This window comes from Anarrhichthys ocellatus, unplaced genomic scaffold (genome assembly GCF_004355925.1).
Source record: "Anarrhichthys ocellatus isolate YVR2014 unplaced genomic scaffold, GSC_Weel_1.0 scaffold214, whole genome shotgun sequence".
Taxonomy (NCBI): domain Eukaryota; kingdom Metazoa; phylum Chordata; class Actinopteri; order Perciformes; family Anarhichadidae; genus Anarrhichthys; species Anarrhichthys ocellatus.
The window spans coordinates 35311-52371 of record NW_022280244.1 but is presented as its reverse complement, the minus strand read 5'-3'; the positions used below and the strand labels follow the sequence as shown (position 1 = coordinate 52371).

General features: G+C 40.0%; 2 protein-coding genes, 1 long non-coding RNA gene and 1 pseudogene across 4 annotated transcripts; 2 read left to right on the top strand and 2 right to left on the bottom strand.

The window, feature by feature from the left end:
• Window positions 1-428: 428 nt before the first annotated feature.
• On the bottom strand, window positions 429-1796 carry LOC116400874 (uncharacterized). The gene is made up of 3 exons (XR_004213948.1): window positions 1712-1796; window positions 1459-1509; window positions 429-505 (listed from the first exon to the last, which is right to left on the bottom strand). It is a non-coding gene; the product is annotated as an uncharacterized LOC116400874 (long non-coding RNA).
• A 247-nt stretch (window positions 1797-2043) lies between these two features.
• Window positions 2044-3400, bottom strand: LOC116400882 (low affinity immunoglobulin gamma Fc region receptor II-a-like). Its single transcript, XM_031878980.1, has 4 exons — window positions 3367-3400; window positions 3137-3196; window positions 2532-2789; window positions 2044-2300 (listed from the first exon to the last, which is right to left on the bottom strand). Exons 1-4 carry the CDS (start codon window positions 3395-3397, stop codon window positions 2044-2046), a joined length of 606 nt encoding a protein of 201 aa, XP_031734840.1. The 5' UTR covers window positions 3398-3400.
• Window positions 3401-9153: 5753 nt separating this feature from the next.
• LOC116400877 (golgin subfamily A member 6-like protein 22) lies at window positions 9154-13900 on the top strand (annotated as a pseudogene).
• Window positions 13901-14226: 326 nt separating this feature from the next.
• LOC116400887 (prelamin-A/C-like) lies at window positions 14227-16417 on the top strand. Of its 2 annotated transcripts, XM_031878986.1 has the most exons (4): window positions 14227-14502; window positions 15317-15469; window positions 15715-15819; window positions 15996-16417. In XM_031878986.1, the coding sequence occupies exons 1-4, from the start codon at window positions 14500-14502 to the stop codon at window positions 16143-16145; spliced, it is 411 nt and encodes a 136-aa protein (XP_031734846.1). In that variant the 5' UTR covers window positions 14227-14499; the 3' UTR covers window positions 16146-16417. The 2 variants fall into 2 exon arrangements, with proteins under 2 accessions (XP_031734846.1, XP_031734844.1); XM_031878984.1 differs by having other exon boundaries at window positions 14227-15469.
• The last annotated feature ends 644 nt before the right edge of the window (window positions 16418-17061 follow it).

The following is a 17061-nucleotide window of genomic DNA, read 5'->3' as shown; positions in this document are numbered from 1 at the left end:
TTGTCCTGATAAAAATAAATGTAACACGTGCATTGTGGTGTACTATTTTCATGGTGGCTTCTTGACTTAAACAGCCTCCCTATAACCATAAGATCAGCCGACATGAGAGCGGCTATGAACTGAGGGGCCCGTCCACCTTCTTTTGTCAGTGGGTTTCTCGTGTGGTTTATGTCTGGGTAGCTAAAAAAGAAGCTTTAACTATCACTCAGGCCTGAACTTCCTGTAGCAGACACAGTTTAACTTTAAAGATGAACAAACCCTCAAAATAGCATATAAATGTCAGATAAGTAATTCAGTGGCTCTCACCATTTTCTTGATGTGACACCACAGTAATGTCACTGATGCAAACTTAAGTCTAAATGAAGGTCAACTTGAATACTAATATATTACATTTTTAGATGTTAAAGTCTTTGTTTCTCAAGTTAATTACCTTTCTCCATCCTGGGTTTTGTGACGCCAGCATATATTCCCTGGACCGGAACAGCTACACTGACCTGTCCATACACTGAAACATAATAAAAATACAACACCCTATGAATAACAGGTAGTTATGCCAAAGCAAATAAGCTTACTTACATACATTCTATAAATCTATTCCTATAATAAAATATCAGCAAGCGGATTGATATTATTCTAGTATACCAACACTTGTTTTAACTCCCATGTTTCGTTTGTGGATCTCGAATCCTTGGACTCTTTATCATACTTGACATAGTTTAGACATAGCATGGCAGAAACATGGTTTTGTGATTGCTTTTGACATACTTTTAACTCAGTGCTACCCTTCCTGGAAGTGTGCACACATGCACATGTGTAATGTGCATGCATGAAACACAAGCATTTGTCATTTTTTACAAAAACTTTCCTCTGTTTACATCACTGGGCTACGACACCATTCTTCACACCATCCGAAATGCCCCAGAATAATATACGTAAAGGTCGACAGACGACAATGTCAGAATGACAATGAGGTCTAAAAGTACAAAGAACTCACAGAATAATGTGGTTCCTGGTTATTGAGGGCTTCATGTATAAGTGGAATTATGAAATTAATTCTGGCTGGCTGGAGCTGGCCTTATACCTCTATCTTTTTTTTCTTGGTTAGTCTGTCAATGGAGTGTTTTGGAAGGCCTGTGGATAATGCATTACAGAGGTATAATCTGCTGAAAACAAGGCATGAATTCACTTTTTGGCGATGTTTCTATAGGGCCTTACTTTACATGTCCCACTTACTGGGTGTGGATGGGTGGAAGTCCTCTTAGGCTTAAGACATTGATCCAACCGACAGTTTCATTTCTTTATCGATGAAAGATGTTAGGACTGAGTAGATTGTAAGATAGATAGAAAGCTGGGGTAATTAGCCCCGCCCACCTTCCTACCCGGAGTCATTTGCATAGTGACAAGATACACACACAGTATACCGTTGTGTTAAAATAAATGGAGGTTGGTGTTCCTCACCTGTTTGAGGAGAAGAGGAAGACTGGAACGAGGAAGGACGGGTTGGAGAATCTGTTTGAATGGAATGAAACGAGTGAGAACAGCGTAATTGGCCGTCAGGATCCATCAGAAATTTCAAACATATATTAGCATCCATGCTAACATTTCTAACACACGCAGAACTACATTGTGTTTTATCACAATTGTGACAGTGAAGATCTGACTTTTAGCAAACTTTGCATCAGTATTTGAAGTGGTGTCCATTTATCTGTACCTGTGGTGATTGTTGGACGTTTCCTACATCCCACCCGTAATCCCACCAACAGCAGCAAAGCCACGAAGAAAACACCTACACCAATGCAGAGCAGCAGAAGGAGCTCAGGGCCGTGATGAGGCTCTTCATCGGCTGTTGGAGAGATAATGGGATGTGCAGCAGATGAGACATAATGCTTTTTGATATCAATATAATACTTTTTACTGAGTCCACTCAAATTATAATACATCCTGAGACCTACAAGTTGTTTGTAATACTTCTATCAACCTTTAAAACATACAACTTGAAATAGGTATGGTACTAAGCATCAATAGATTTATTTTTAAACACTGCTACGTCTCGCCTCTGACAGTCAGCCAGCTCACAGGTGATTCTCCAGCTCCAGGGATTCTGCACTTGTAGAGTCCTTCATTAGACTTGGAAACAGTGAGGATGTTCACATTTTCTGTAGAGCTTCTCTCCATCAAGTGGCCATCTTTAAAGAATTCAGCTGTGAGGTAGGGGGACGCCTGCTTAACTCTGCAGCTCAGAGCCGTAGCTTCTCCCTCCATCACAGGATGGACCGGACTCTCCAGGATCACTGGACCATCTGAACAACACGTAGATAAAAAATATGTTAATTACATAATTTAAAATGTCATTGAATAAAGCTGGCCCATGTAGCAGATGATTCCTGGTTTTAATAGTTTACCAGGTAATGTTTTATTAACACAGTAATGCATCAACACTTAACAAATAATTCAATTAATCTTCAAACTGAGATGCTCACAGACTAAACATGTGATGGCCTTGTGTTCTTAGTGTTTTAGTGTTTGCATACCAGTGACAGTGATGTTGACAGTGTTACTGGTCTTTACTCCCATTACACACCAGTATTCTCCACTGTCAAGTGCTGGATAGGCATCTTTTATTTCACAGGGTCCTGTGGATTTGGACCAGTCGGTAGCACATGTTTTATCTACTCCTTTGATCCTCTGCATCACTCTCCATCCAGTCAGCCCCTCCAGTCCCTCACAGCTGACCACAAGGGACTCATATTGAAAGTGCTGCTGTCTGTTTGGAACAACCTGAGGAAAAGCTGCATCCAGTACAGAGACAAAGAATGACATGTCTACTATTCCAACAACTTGTATTTGAAATTCACATAAATTACATCAAAACAAGAGTTTGCCACAAAGATTTTCTTGTTTTTCCTAACAGAGTTGAATTTGGACAAGCATTACACTCTTCAAATGTTTCTCAAGTCATCCTTAATTAAATGCAATAAATAAATGTATACATTTTGGCTTTTCCCTTTGCTTTATTAGCGGTATGCTATTTTGTTACATACTAGTATTTCGGTATTATCACTTGGGATGCAGAATATAACAAGACATTGTTTCTAAAAATGAAACCAATTACAAATAAAATTGTAAAGTTAGTTACCTGCTTTTTGAGAATAACTGAAGTCAACTTGTGCGACCAGCAGCAACATCACAGGCGTCACTGGAGAAACAAGAGAACTGTTACTGTATCACATGTTACATAACATAACTAACATGTAAATGTCTGTAATATTTGCTCCATCAGTGACATTACAACTCTCTATATGCCCTGTTATTTCTTTCACAGAGATTGTATCAATAGATTTCCGTGAACATTAGACATTTACTCACTCAGTGTGACGCAGAGAGCTGTGACCTCCATGATGTCTTGCTACCGACTGTCTGAGTATTAGTCAGAAGTACAGTTAGGTGTAATGAAGGCAGGAACCTCCCCTTTCTGTGGCTAATGTATGACATCAACGCAAATGTGAGCTTCTGCCGAAGCGTAGAGGGGTCTTGAGTTAATATCTGCTCTTAAATCCCTGATATATGAATCCAGCATTTCGGAACAGGAAAAACTCTCCCAAAAAACACTAAATCTAAAGGAGAGAAACAGAGGAGGGATCCCTCCCCCAGGATGGACATGAGTACAATAGATGTCATGTGTACAGAACATAAAAAAATTAGTCAATCCATGAGATGGAAATGATGGTTACGCTATCATCCCTGATGGACATGCAGGTGTCCCATACAGGACACTGTATCAGCACTGTGCAGCTCCTTCGGTGACCGGCTGCTTCACCCGCGGTGTGTGAAGGACAGATACCACAGGTCATTCCTTCCTGCCGATGTCAGACTGCACAACCAACACAGCTCCCAGTAGACCACACATACCAAAACCTGACTATTCCTCATTCATTAATGTGCAATATAAATCCAATGTTTCCACTGATATTAATAATTTGTTCAATCCACAGTGCAATATTAACAACCATTCAGTCCGACTACATCATGTTAGTTTGTTGTTTTTTTGTTTACAATTTGTACTTATTTATTACACCTTTGCTGTGTGACTATGTATTTATTATACTTCTTTCGATCTTGTTTTTCTACTTGTCTTTTGTTTGTTTGTTTGCACTATCCACTCTGCTGCTGTAATCCTGCAAATTTCCACACTGTGGGACTAATAAAGAATTATCTTAACTTATTTTATCATCCAAGGCAAGCCTGAGCCAGCCCGATCAAGAGTCATTGTAGTACAGCTTGTTTAATCTCATTATAGTAATGGTTCAATACGTTACGAGACGTTAACTCAAGCTGCTTCAGATGTCAGTAGTTGACCACAGTTGAGCGTATTTAAAAGCTGCAGCTGCTCTGTTCGTATAAACAGTGTCTTCAGACGTGAGCAGATAGAACAATGTGGTTTAACTGCCCCGCTTTAATAAACCGCTCACTCTTAAAAATAGACTGATGCTGCGAGACAGCTTAGAACCACATCAGTCCATTTTGAGAAACACAATAAACAGCCACAGAGCTGTGCTAAATGAATCCTCTCTGCCTTCTGCTTGTGAGGTTGCTTTGGCTTCCTGGCAAAGGGACTGGTGGGCTGGGTTGAAGAGGTCATGAGGAAACTACCTGCACATGGGGAGATCATTTTTCTGCCAATCTGTTTTTAACTCTTGTGGTCTAAAAGATGACATGCCATATGCGTTTCTACTTTACCAATTACAAACTAAATTTTATTATTGTTGTGGCGTTTAACTCTAAAGAGACGAAAATATCCCAGTTCTGAGCATGTGATGCCATTGCCTCAAGTTGTAAGATGGTGTATGTAAAGCTATGTTTGACAGTTGGTGCAGTCAATAAGTCACCTCCTCTAGAACATGCACTTCATGTGGTATGTTTACAAGTGCTCATTGTCAATCTGCTTGGACCCAGATCATTGCCACTTGCTGCTGTATTTAACGTCAAATTTGCATCTTAATTCAAAACTTCCGCTCCTGTAGGATACAAATTAAAGTAGAGCAAGCTGCAATGCCCTTTTGTAAGTTTTAACCTTCATTTAAAATAAAAGCATTTCTCCATGAAGCTAGCTAGCTCCACCTGCTGGGTACACATGAACTTACCCGTTCTCTGATCCCTCCATGCTGGTCAATGTTGGAAATTTAGAAATTCGCAAGTTGAAATTGACAAGAAATTGCGACGAACGGCGTTTGCGCAAGCGAGAAATTAACCCACTCATTCACTCATCCCAATAACTCCTGTGTCACTTATCTGTGGCAGGGGTTGAACCCGCGTTCCTACGTTGGTTGTCGGCATCCTTCATCACTTTTCCATCTGCAGGTCTGATCAACACGGAGAAGAACATTAGACTGATGCTGCAGAAAATGTACTTTAAATTAATCAACCTATATGTATATATATATATATATATATATATATATATATATATATATATAGGGAGATAGCTAGCTTGCTAAGATAGCTAGTGCAAAATTCTGGGCTTACATGGACTTACCTGTTCCCTCCTCCGCTGGTGGAAATTCAAAAATTCAAAGTGAAATTGCAATACTTTACATTTCAAGTGTTCATTCTTCGGGACAGAGAAATTATAATAAGAACTTTATTTATATAGTACCTTCCAAGTCACGTTTACTTATATAAAAAATTACACGTATTTATGTAAACGTTACCAGTTAGCTAACGTTAAAATGTTTGATGATAACGCAATGGTTAACTTACAGTTAACGCTAGCTAACCAGTCTGCAGCCGACATTTGCATTTACAGTGAGCAAGCTGACGATGACGTTATGCTAACTATGAAAAATCTAAAACTCTGCAACAGTTCAAATCATGTTAACCACTTATTTACTTACTTATTCCTGTTCATCCCATCTGGGTATTAAGGCTTAACTGAGATCTCTCCATCACATGATGGTCCTTCATCACTTGCAAAGTCAGTTGAACAGATAACATTGGTAACAAAATCAGCCCAAATACCCATCAAGAAAGCGAACTCATCCTGGGCTCACATGGACGTACCTTTTCTCAGTTCCCTCCTTGCTGGTGGGAATTCCAAAATGCACAAATTTAAATAGAGGTCAAATCGCAATGTTTTACATTTCAAGTGTTCGTTGTTCGGGACAGTGAAAAAATAATAGAAATATAATTAAAAATAATAACTTAATTCATATAGCACCTTTTAAAAAACTACTGTTATAAAGTGCTTTGAAACCAAGAGCTAATTAAGAGAGGAGGAGGTGTCGAATACAAATACGACAAATGCCCTTTCAACCTTATTTCTTCAGCCGTGAACAGAGAACAGCTAACACGGCCTTGTCAGAGGATCTCAGGCTCAGGGCTGGTTATTGATGATTGAGAAGCTCAGACAGGTAGCCCGATGCCATAATATGCAGGGCTTTTAAAGTCAAGATCAAATTTATTTTGATTTGGTTAAAAGTTACCATGGTTAAGTGAAACCAGGGCTTGAGCTTAAGGACGTCCAGTCGTGCGGGGGGCAATGAACAGCGTTTAAAATGAGTGAACGTTTAGTGTAGCACACAGCTCTTATTAAACCTCTTAAGACATAAACACACACACACACACACACATACACACATACCTCTCCTCAAGACAGCAGCACACGTAACAGAGAATTAAACCCAAGTCACGTTTGCTTGTATTTATGTCAACGTTACCAGTAAGTTAACGTTAAAATGTTTGATGATGATGGAACGGTAACATTACAGTTAATGCTAGATAACCAGTCTGCAGCCGACGTTTGCATTTACAATGAGTAAGCTGACGATGACGTTACGCTAACTATGAGGAATCAAAAACTCTGCAGCAGTTCAAATCATGTTAACCACTTATTTATTCCTCTTCCCAACTTTATTTGACCAAATGATACTTTTTTTAAAAACATGCACATTATAAATAACTAACCAGTACAATTGCATTTTTAAGATTAAGATAAAATAAAAACAATGTTGTGAATGTATAGTAAATTTATTTACTAGATTTKTTTAGATTTCAATTAATGATTAACTAACTTTTTTAATTAGGGACGGTCCACATTAACTTTGAGACAGCTTGGGTTGTATTTTAGGTTGGTATAAAATGTTAGTTGAGAGTCCTGAACGAAACCACACACACACACACACACACACACACACACACACACACACACACACACCAGGTCGCCAACCTTCACCTCTGGACCATCTTCAGGGCCGATGAACACAGAGAACCGGAGGGAGAAGGAAGATCTCACTGAAGCTTCAGAAACGTCACCTTCATCAAGCTGCAGGAGAAACAAGACTTCACAATTAAAATATGTGACACATGACACAAAACCCATCTGGTCTTTTTGTTTGTTTCAGACCCGCTGAATGAGGACAAACTCTTTCAAGGTGCCAGCGAAAGGAAACAGCAATAATGCAGCGCTGCTGTCCTGAATGTCTCATGCTCAGACTGTGCCAACGTCCTCCTTACCTACGATTACAGCAAGTAGTTCAGTAGTCAACGACACAAAAATACAAATGCAATGATTAATAAAGACGCAACAGGAATGTGCAGCCCGGCCTTCAACATGTTGCAGAATAAAACACTTATAGAGCCAAACAGCCAGCATGCACAATACGCCTAGAACAGGGGTCGGCAACCTTTTCTATCCAAAGAGCCATTTTGCTCTATTTTCCACCAAATAAAATGTATCTGGAGCCGCAAAAGCTATTTGATATCACAGCTTATAATTATAATAATACAGCCTTTGAGCCTTTGAGACTGAGATGAGCTCATTAGTGTAGTCTGATCCTAACGTGTCCTCTTCCTCTTCTTGTAGAATAACTCTAGACGTTCTAATTATGTACCTTGGACCTAGATTTGTTTTAAATAAAAGTGATTACAGTTCAACTCTTAGACCTCAGCTGATGTTTTATTCTCATTCCAACAAAGACAATTAAAGGAAATCTCAACTACTTTTCAGTAAGCTCATTTAAGTCTTTGCTCTAAAACTACCATTTGAAGCTTTTTCGTGCATTTTCAACTCTTATCTACTGATTTTTACTCATTTTAAACCCTAAAATGTTCTGCATCATTCATACATTAGGAGTTTTATACACCTTTCACACATTATTGGTGATATTCAACTTTGAAGACCAGCAGTGTAAAATCAGCTTTTTAATATCAAGCATGTAAAGAAAAATGAATAAGTAATTTTACTTTACTGGTATACGTTTATTCATTTGTTAAAACATGACCCTAAATATTACATCTCTATCAACATTTAATATTAGACCCATTGTTGATAATTGTAGATATTAAAAAAACATAAATATTAAAAGCAGCAGTGGCAGCTTCAGCAAAGTGGTTTAACGGTAACTGATACCCTTTATTATCAGACGAAGACTTGTGATGATGATGATGATGATGATGATGATGATGATGATTAGCAGTCTATTTGGAGAAGCTTGGAAAAGCCATTTTTCTACAGTATCTTATTCTGAAAACAAATACTTCTCAGAAAGTCACCAGTTCCATGTCAATTATGTAAGAAATATAATTAAAATACAATGTAACCTTTGAGTTGTTCGTCTTTATGACTATTTAAACATCTTAGTTTGAGCAGTTTACCAGTACATGTTTGTACGTGTAGTAACGGAGCATGTTCCATTAAGAACACTAAACAGTGTTGAGCGTGGTCAGTAAGGGGAGCGTGTTGGAGGCTTTTATAGCCCACTTCCACTCCCTGCTATTTGGTTTGGGATGGCACCTAATATGGTGGACCCTCCATGTGAAAGCAGTGGAAGTGTTTAGGTAGAGGGTTTAGGGGCCGGATTGGAATTGGGCCTTTGTGTATCAGTCTGTGTTTGAGTCCTCCTTCCTTGTCAGTAGGTGATGGTTGACATGTTGTCTCCAGTCAGCATTTATATTACATCGTGTAAACTCTCGGCTATATAGATGCCGTTTGGCTTCAAATGCTGTGAACCTGAGAGACAAGTCCTGCTCTGCCCCCTGCAGGTAGCAAACAGACCTGGATGTTTTAATTGCAGCTATAATATCTTTGTTGTCGTGACCAGTTACCTAGCAACAGGCTCAAAGTTCAAGTGTTTGCAGAGACATTCAAAGGGAAACTGAGTTTATGAACATAGCTTACCAATAAGTTACAGCCGTGCAGTCTGAATAAATCACTGACATATCATGAAGCAGGTACGTCGTCTTCTTAGTTAATTTCTAACAATTCTGTATGTTTCAACTTTTATTTTAACAGACATTATCACCTTCTAGAATAAGGGCAGGTGTGCATTTAGACCATAACAATAGTTTATTACAGAGTTATAAAGTTATTTTATTGCCTTTGTGTCGGAGGAAACATTGAATCCACATGTGAAATGTATTTCAAACGTAGAGTCATTGTTAATCCAGCAGAATCAATCACTTTTAAAATGAATTGTTCACTTCTGATACCCTGCTGGCATAGACAGTTACAATACAACACAACTGTTGTTGCACCAAACATGGAAATGGCTACATTACCGTCTGTGTTTAATAAAGTGAAGGTGAAAAGAGCATGATTTATTAAATATCAACAAAAATGTAAAGAAGTCCACGTGTGAGTATTTTAATAATTCTAAGAGGGAAGTGTTTTTATCGAAGACAACGTAGAGGGTGTGACAAACGGAATCCATAAATATAATATAACATTGCATTTTAAAATCAGCAAAGTCCGATAAATCACAAAACAGATGAGATAACGAGACATTTTATCTTCAAAAGAGCACGAGATACTAAAAGTCAGGATACCTCAGCCTCTCACAAGTCCTCCAGCTTTACGGAGATGAAACACTAACTATAGATGGAGTGCCTCTTGTACTCTGCCCAGGGATGGTTGAGTCACTTATTTGAACAATTCAAAAAGTGTTTATTCCCTGTATCACTGGTTCATTTTCAGAGCAGCAGGATGCTTCACCAGACAGACGGGCTGTCCCTTCAGTCTCCCATCAGACCCCTCGGTGTTTTGGTTTTCCATCTCCTCCTAACACACTCGTGTAGAGGTAACACACATGCAGTCACAAATCACTATCACCAGTGTAGTGAGTTACACACTGTGGTGATGTGGTGAGACCGTTTGGTCCCTGTAAGATCTCTAGCAGCTTCATTTTGAATGAGCTGAAGCTGATTGTTGGTCTCTTTGGGGAGCTCTGTCAAAGACCTTTCATGTGGTCCACCATGCAAGAAATAAAAGCTTGAATTCATTTTTCCAGGTCGGCTTTTGACATGAGGTCTGTGAGTTTGTGTTTATTTGTAAGAAGATTGAACACGAAGGGGGGCACCACATAGAGGTCTAGTTTAATTTTTGGGGAGTTAATTAAGCTCAATTGTTAAATGAATAACATGTCCACAGATGAACACGTCCATTTGTGTTGGTTATTACGTAATGCATGTATTATTACATTTTCGGTAAAAAATGCAAAAAGAAAAGTAGAAAAACTTTTATCTGACTGAGTGTTTTCTGCTTCATGTTTGTCAAACACTGCAGCTATGACTGATACGGCACTTTTAATTTACCGGGAAGGTGACGTATTAGTACGAGCTCATCACCTCCTGCACATTAATACGCATCTATCTATTTCCAGGTCAGTCTCAGCTGATTGGCTCATCTCAGCCAATAGTAGCAACCCTTGGCCATGACATCATTGTGCCATGTCATCTGGAGCCTGCGGACGATGTGTCTGGTCTGACGTTGGAGTGGGCCAGACCGGACCTGAACCCCAGATTCGTCCATGTGTGGCGTTCTGGAATAGAACTCGTGAGTAAAAAACACAAATCCTTCGAAGGAAGAACATGGGGTTCATGGGGTTAACATATTTTAAATCTAAAAGCCAATGCAAGTTTATTTATAATATATTATATCACCTAATTCTAAGTTCATCTTCCATTAACAGCACTGTCACACATTTGACCTTTTGCTCTGCATCAGGTGCTGTTTCCTCAGCGGTCATAACGTTATCAGGGATGGACAGAGACAGAGGAGGAGTGCTGCTAGACTGTGAGTCTAGAGGCTGGTATCCAGAGCCTGAGGTGTTGTGGCTGGACGGTGAGGGAAACCTCCTCTCTGCTGGACCTACAGAGACAGTCAGAGGTCCTGATCACCTCTATACTGTCAGCAGCAGAGTGACTGTGGAGAAGACACACAGCAACAGCTTCACCTGTAGAGTCCAACAGAGGACCACCAACCAGACCAGAGAGACTCACATCACTGTTCCAGGTAGAAACCATTCATTCATTCATAATGTGTTCAAATGAGCGTCAGTTTTCTATAAATGTTATTCTCTGTTTCCCATCATTACTGGTCTGGCTCTTAGTTTGGCTGTTTGTATCCTGTTGATTCAGTTTCTTCTCTTTGTGGTGTGGAGATGGAGACAAAACACAATCAGCAAGTCATATTTCCAATTAGTCCAACTTTGTCTTATTTTTATAACCCATTTTATATTTACTTTTAGACTCAAGTGTCTGATCTGCTTTTATTTCATGAAATCCACCTCAATGTCTTTTATTCTCTAACTCTCCTTCCTTTGTTTGTACACAGAGAACAAGAGAAGCTACTCAGATGAAGCTACTGAAGGAGAAAAGGAGATCCGCTTCAAAACGAACAGAACTGAAGATCAGTGTGTGACTGAAGGCAGAGAGAGAGAGCAGCTCATGACAGATGGAACAGAGCCAGTGCAGCTTGTTCAGGATAACGAGCAAAAGAAGTCCAGACATGTGAGTAAAGAGAAGAAGAGCAGAAAAGATAAAGTTTGATCTGAGTAAGAACGTGTGAAACATTGACATCAAGAAACAGAATCTGAAGAAACTAATCAGAAATATGAGTTCACCTGAAGAATATTTAATACTTAAAAGTTTTTGGAACTGCAGGAGAAGACACAACTGTGAGAAGATTGATTTACTGAAACCTTAATGTTTATCAAAATTTATTTCAATTAAAATGCTGAAAAATCAGACTTGAGGCGTCTTTATTCTTACATGTGTCATGGCGTGGTATCTTTGGTCCTGTTAAAATCATACCTCACATCGTCTCTGTCCTCTCTCTCAGTCTAAGAAGAACAGATCTAAGCAGCAGAGGAGAGAGGAGGAGCAGAGGAGGAGAGAGGAGGAGCAGAGGAGGAAGGAAGCTGAGATTGGAGGTTCAGACCCTGAAAGAGGAGCTGGAGACCAAGAAGAATGAGGTTCATCTACACTTTGATACGACACATTGATTCTAGTTAATCACAGTATTTACATCATCCATAGTGTTGCTTAAAGCAGGAACATTACTAAATAGAGTCATTCAAAGACCAGATCTAAACAGGAGAGAGACCAAATCCAGAGTGTAGTTTTAAATGTGAATACATGAACATGTCTCTCATGTTGTCTCTTCTTCTTCTCTCTGTCCTTTCAGGTAGAAACTAAACAAGCTGAGCTGCTGAAGCTCCATGAAGAGAAGAAGAGGAACGAGGCCGAGCTGCAGAACCTGAAGGAGAAGCTGAAGATCAGAGAGGTTCATGTCCTCATCTTCATCTCTAAATATTGTTCATAAAGGAGAGAGACATTTAAATGCAGAATATGTAACACATGGAGAGCTGAGCAGAAATCAGATGATTATTTATCTGTGGTATAGGTCTTTGTATATTATGTTCAGAATGATTCTGAACATGTTTCAGGGCGTCAGCAAGCAAGATGAGATGAAGAGGAAGGAAGTGCAGACTCTGAAGAAGACGCTGCAGATTGAACAGGAGGAATTAAACACCAACATAAAGAAGGTTTCTATTTGTTCTTTCTCAATATTAAGACTCACATTGATGCTCAGAGAGTGGAGGAACACAAACTGTTGGTTTCATCCAAATGAGGCACCATGAAGAGAGCTGTTGGTGCTTTTTATAAACTGGGTCTTTATGTTCTAAATTATGCATTAATAACAGACGTGTCTCTCATATTCTCCTGTTTCCTCTTTCCTCCCAGATTGAAGACATAGAAGCTGAAGTCCAGCAGCTCCAGGATCAGATTCAGAGGATGGAGACCAACCTGCAGACCCTGAAGGAGTCCAACAACATGGAGGTTCATCTTTCTACCTTAACTTTGCTGTTTGTATTGAGAATTTTACTCCAGTTTTTGAATGGAACCATTGTCCATATGTGAACGTTGAGTGAGCTGGTTCACTGTTTCTACCAAGCTCAGTATTACATCTTTGTTTTTTAGGCTTTGAGCAGGAAGTAGTATACTCGAGGTTTATCCAAATATGGATATGTTAATTGGATGTGGACAGATAATGCCTTCTGAACCGATGTAATATTTTGGTATTAGCTTGGTGTTGGATGCTGAGACATTCAGCCACGTGCTCAATATTTATTTTATCACAGATTAAGATTAAAGTATTAAAAACATTAGCATACTTTAATAGTTTAGATAATAATCCATAGAACATGTGTAACAAAAGAAGAAGGCTCTCTTCATCTCTTCTTTCTCCACAGATGGAAAGAAGCAGAGCCGCTGCAGCCCAGCCTTCCACCTCTGTGGTAAGTGAAGCTGTAGAAGTGATACACTCAGAGGTTTCCTGATGGACATTCATCTTCATAACCTCTGACAGCAGAAGAGCTGCTGCAGGACAGATGTCAACTTTGACCTCATTCAGAGTCATTTCATTTAAGATTAGTTTGTGGAACTTCAGAGTTTGTAACACAGGAACAACTGAATGTTCTCAACTGTAGAAAACTTAAATACAAAATCAACAACAATCACACCATGATATATGTTTAATATGTATCATGGTGTGTTCAGTCACAGACCCTAATAAGGAACATTTCTATCACTGTGTCTCTAACCTCTGTCTTCTCTTTCAGCTTAAGTGGCCGTTTCAGGAGGAGAAGCAGAAGAGAGAGGAGGAGCAGCAGAGGAGAGAGGAGAAGCAGAGGAGAGGGGAGGAGCAGAGGAGGAGAGAGGAGGAGCAGAGGAGGAGAGAGGAGGAGCAGCAGAGGAGAGAGGAGGAGCAGCAGAGGAGAGAGGAGAAGCAGAGGAGAGGGGAGAAGCAGAGGAGAGGGGAGGAGCAGAGGAGGAGAGAGGAGGAGCAGAGGAGGAGAGAGGAGGAGCAGCAGAGGAGAGAGGAGAAGCAGAGGAGAGGGGAGGAGCAGAGGAGGAGAGAGGAGGAGCAGCAGAGGAGGCAGGAAGCTGAGAAGGAGGTTCAGACCCTGAAAGAGGAGCTGGAGACTAAGAACAGGGAGGTTTGTATCTGTATTCTACACTAAAGATTTCTCTTCTAAAAGCAGAACATTATGACTGTGAAATGTCTGATGTACAGCACGTGTAACTCCTAAAGTCTCTGTATTCGTCACTGTCGTCATGTTGTTGAATGTGTTTCACTGAAGGACTCTGTCTCTAACTCAGCTCCAGCATGAACAGCACCGGAGAGAAGAAGCGGAGAAAGAAGTTCAGACGAACAAGAATAACATGGTTAATCATTTCAATTTGATTCCTATGAATATTTTTGTATATCTTTTCATCAGCATATTGTTTTGTTTCCAGACATCTGTTGGTTTGTTCCTCTGAAAACTTCAGCAAATGTGTGCTTTGTTCTTCTGACTATATTAGTTAATCCTTCTGAAAGCCTCCAGTTGATTCTTTTATCTTTCACGCATTAAATATATCAAATAAACACAATAACAACATTATATTCATAAGTCCAAATCAAGCCCGAGACCAGAATGATTTGAGTCCTTTTTTCAGACCAAAACACAAAGATGTTCCTCAAACGGTGGTTTAATGAACTGAGCAGGATTCTCTTTAGTCCTGGTATGACCTCATACAGAACATCAGCTCAGAGACAGACCACTAACAGATGAATGAATACCTCTTTATCATCTGTGGTTATGATTTACAACATCATCAACCTTGTCCTGCCGGATTTCCCCCCTCGTCTCTTGTTTTGTCCTTGGATTCCCTGTTTGTTTTTGGTTATTCATTAAAACCCTTTTTTCACTACACCTGACTGTCTGTGCTTGAGTCCTCATCATGCCCCGTGACAAGTACGTAGAGCTACGAACGCTAGATGAGACCAGCCTGAAGTTATTTCAATTTCTTGTGAAAAAGCGAGAAAGATTTGGTTAATCAAGAAAAAGTCTAAACCCAACTTGTATTTCAGAAGTTCAACAGTTCACCGTCGCTTCCTGCATGAATCTACAGTGGAGGATCATCACCCATCAGTCCGTCTGTTGGCTGGTTGATTAGTGTTACAATGACTGATGAGTGTGTTATGTCTCTCTATCAGGTACATGCAAACAGATGTGAAGTGTTGGAGCATCACAGTCCTCATCAGGAGGACAGCAGCTCAGCCAATCACAACTCAGCCTCAGGATCTGTTCTTGTCATTGGTGTCGACCAACAGGGCAAATATATCCGTCTCACAAACACGTCCAACGAGGTAATGTTGTGTGTGTATGAATAATGTAGTAGTACTTTATGAGTGTGTAGAATATGTACAGCAATATGTTAACTGACTGTATTCAGAGATATTCTAATGAGCCAAACCAAAATAATAACCTTCTGTTACTCTTGTTCATGTAAAGAGGGAAATGACATCCAACCATTGATCAACACCAAATAGATTCAACTGCTCCATGAATGCATCTCTCTTTGTCTCCTCCTCTATCACCTGATCTCCTGCAGGAACAACATCTGGGAGGCTGGAGGTTAGAAATGCAGGTCAACAGAAGAAACATCTCGTTCACGTTTGAGAAATCTTTCAGTGTGAAGTCTGGAGACACTGCCACTGTGAGTCTGTGTTCATTTATCAACTTATCTTGTTATTTTTGTCTTTTTCTTCTTTCTGTCATCACTGTTGTGGAGTTCCATTATAAATGAAATAAAATACGAATAATACATTATTACTGTCATGAGTTCATGATTGAATGATTCTGCTCTGAAGTCAGTGACCTTTATATTTACAGATGTCAGGTCCAGGTTGTATGAGCCGTCATTCTTTTTCTGACCTCTGGTGGAAGGACTTTAAGCCGTTCAGCCCTGCAGACAAACTGAAGTTCACCCTCATCAACAACACTGGAGAGATCCGACATGAACTCAGTTCACTCACTGAATGATAGTAATTAGCCAGCTGTCAGACTTTTATTTTTTTTAGCTCATCTTACCTTCTTGCTCTATTCAACAGGAAAGAAGAGAAAAAGTTACCATCCGTAGCACCACAATGTATTGTGAATGGTTTATAGTGTTGTGAACATTATTCATCAGGAACATCAGTAACACGCAGTGGTGGGCTGTCAGGGCCAGCAAGGCCTTCTCTGCTGGCCAGACAGAATTACAAAGCTATAGCTATTTAATAATTTAATAATTTGTATCTCATTGCAGAGCTACTGTCTTCCTCAGTTGCTCTGCTTCCAGTGCAGCTTGTTTTAAGTAGAGCTTTTATCCAATCAGATTTCACCTCTGTGTCTCTAGGTTACAACAGAGGCAGAGGCCTGCAGACTCACAAGTGAATCCCTTTGCAGTTGAAGTGAATGGGGACGATATTGTTGATTGTTATAGTCTTCAACCAATCAGATCTTTAGTTTGACATGTTGGGCGTATTCTTTGACGTGTCAGAGCTTCTGGGTGGCCTACAAGTACGTCAGCATTAACGTGCAGCTTGATTGGTCAGTGGGCTAGCGTGACTGTTGTGAAAAACCTGAGGTGGCTAACCAAGGCAGCAACAAGACACCATAGCACGGCAGGACACTTACAAGCTACGGTGCTTTAGAGAACTTTTGCTGAGACCCGAGTGGATCTACAACCCAACGAACACGTTCGTTGCCAGATTGTTCTTTGCTATTGAATGCCAGACTTTCCAGCGCTTCGACCCTTCCTGCAACTGAGCTACCCGTCCCGCCTGACTCCCGGTGAACTCACCAGCCTTCTGTTCCTGACCTGGATTAGTTCTGCCTGCTGTTTCTGTTGCTCTGCCAGAGACTTTGCTGTAACACTCTGTACCTGTTAAGTTTATAATACAAGCCAACGGTTCCT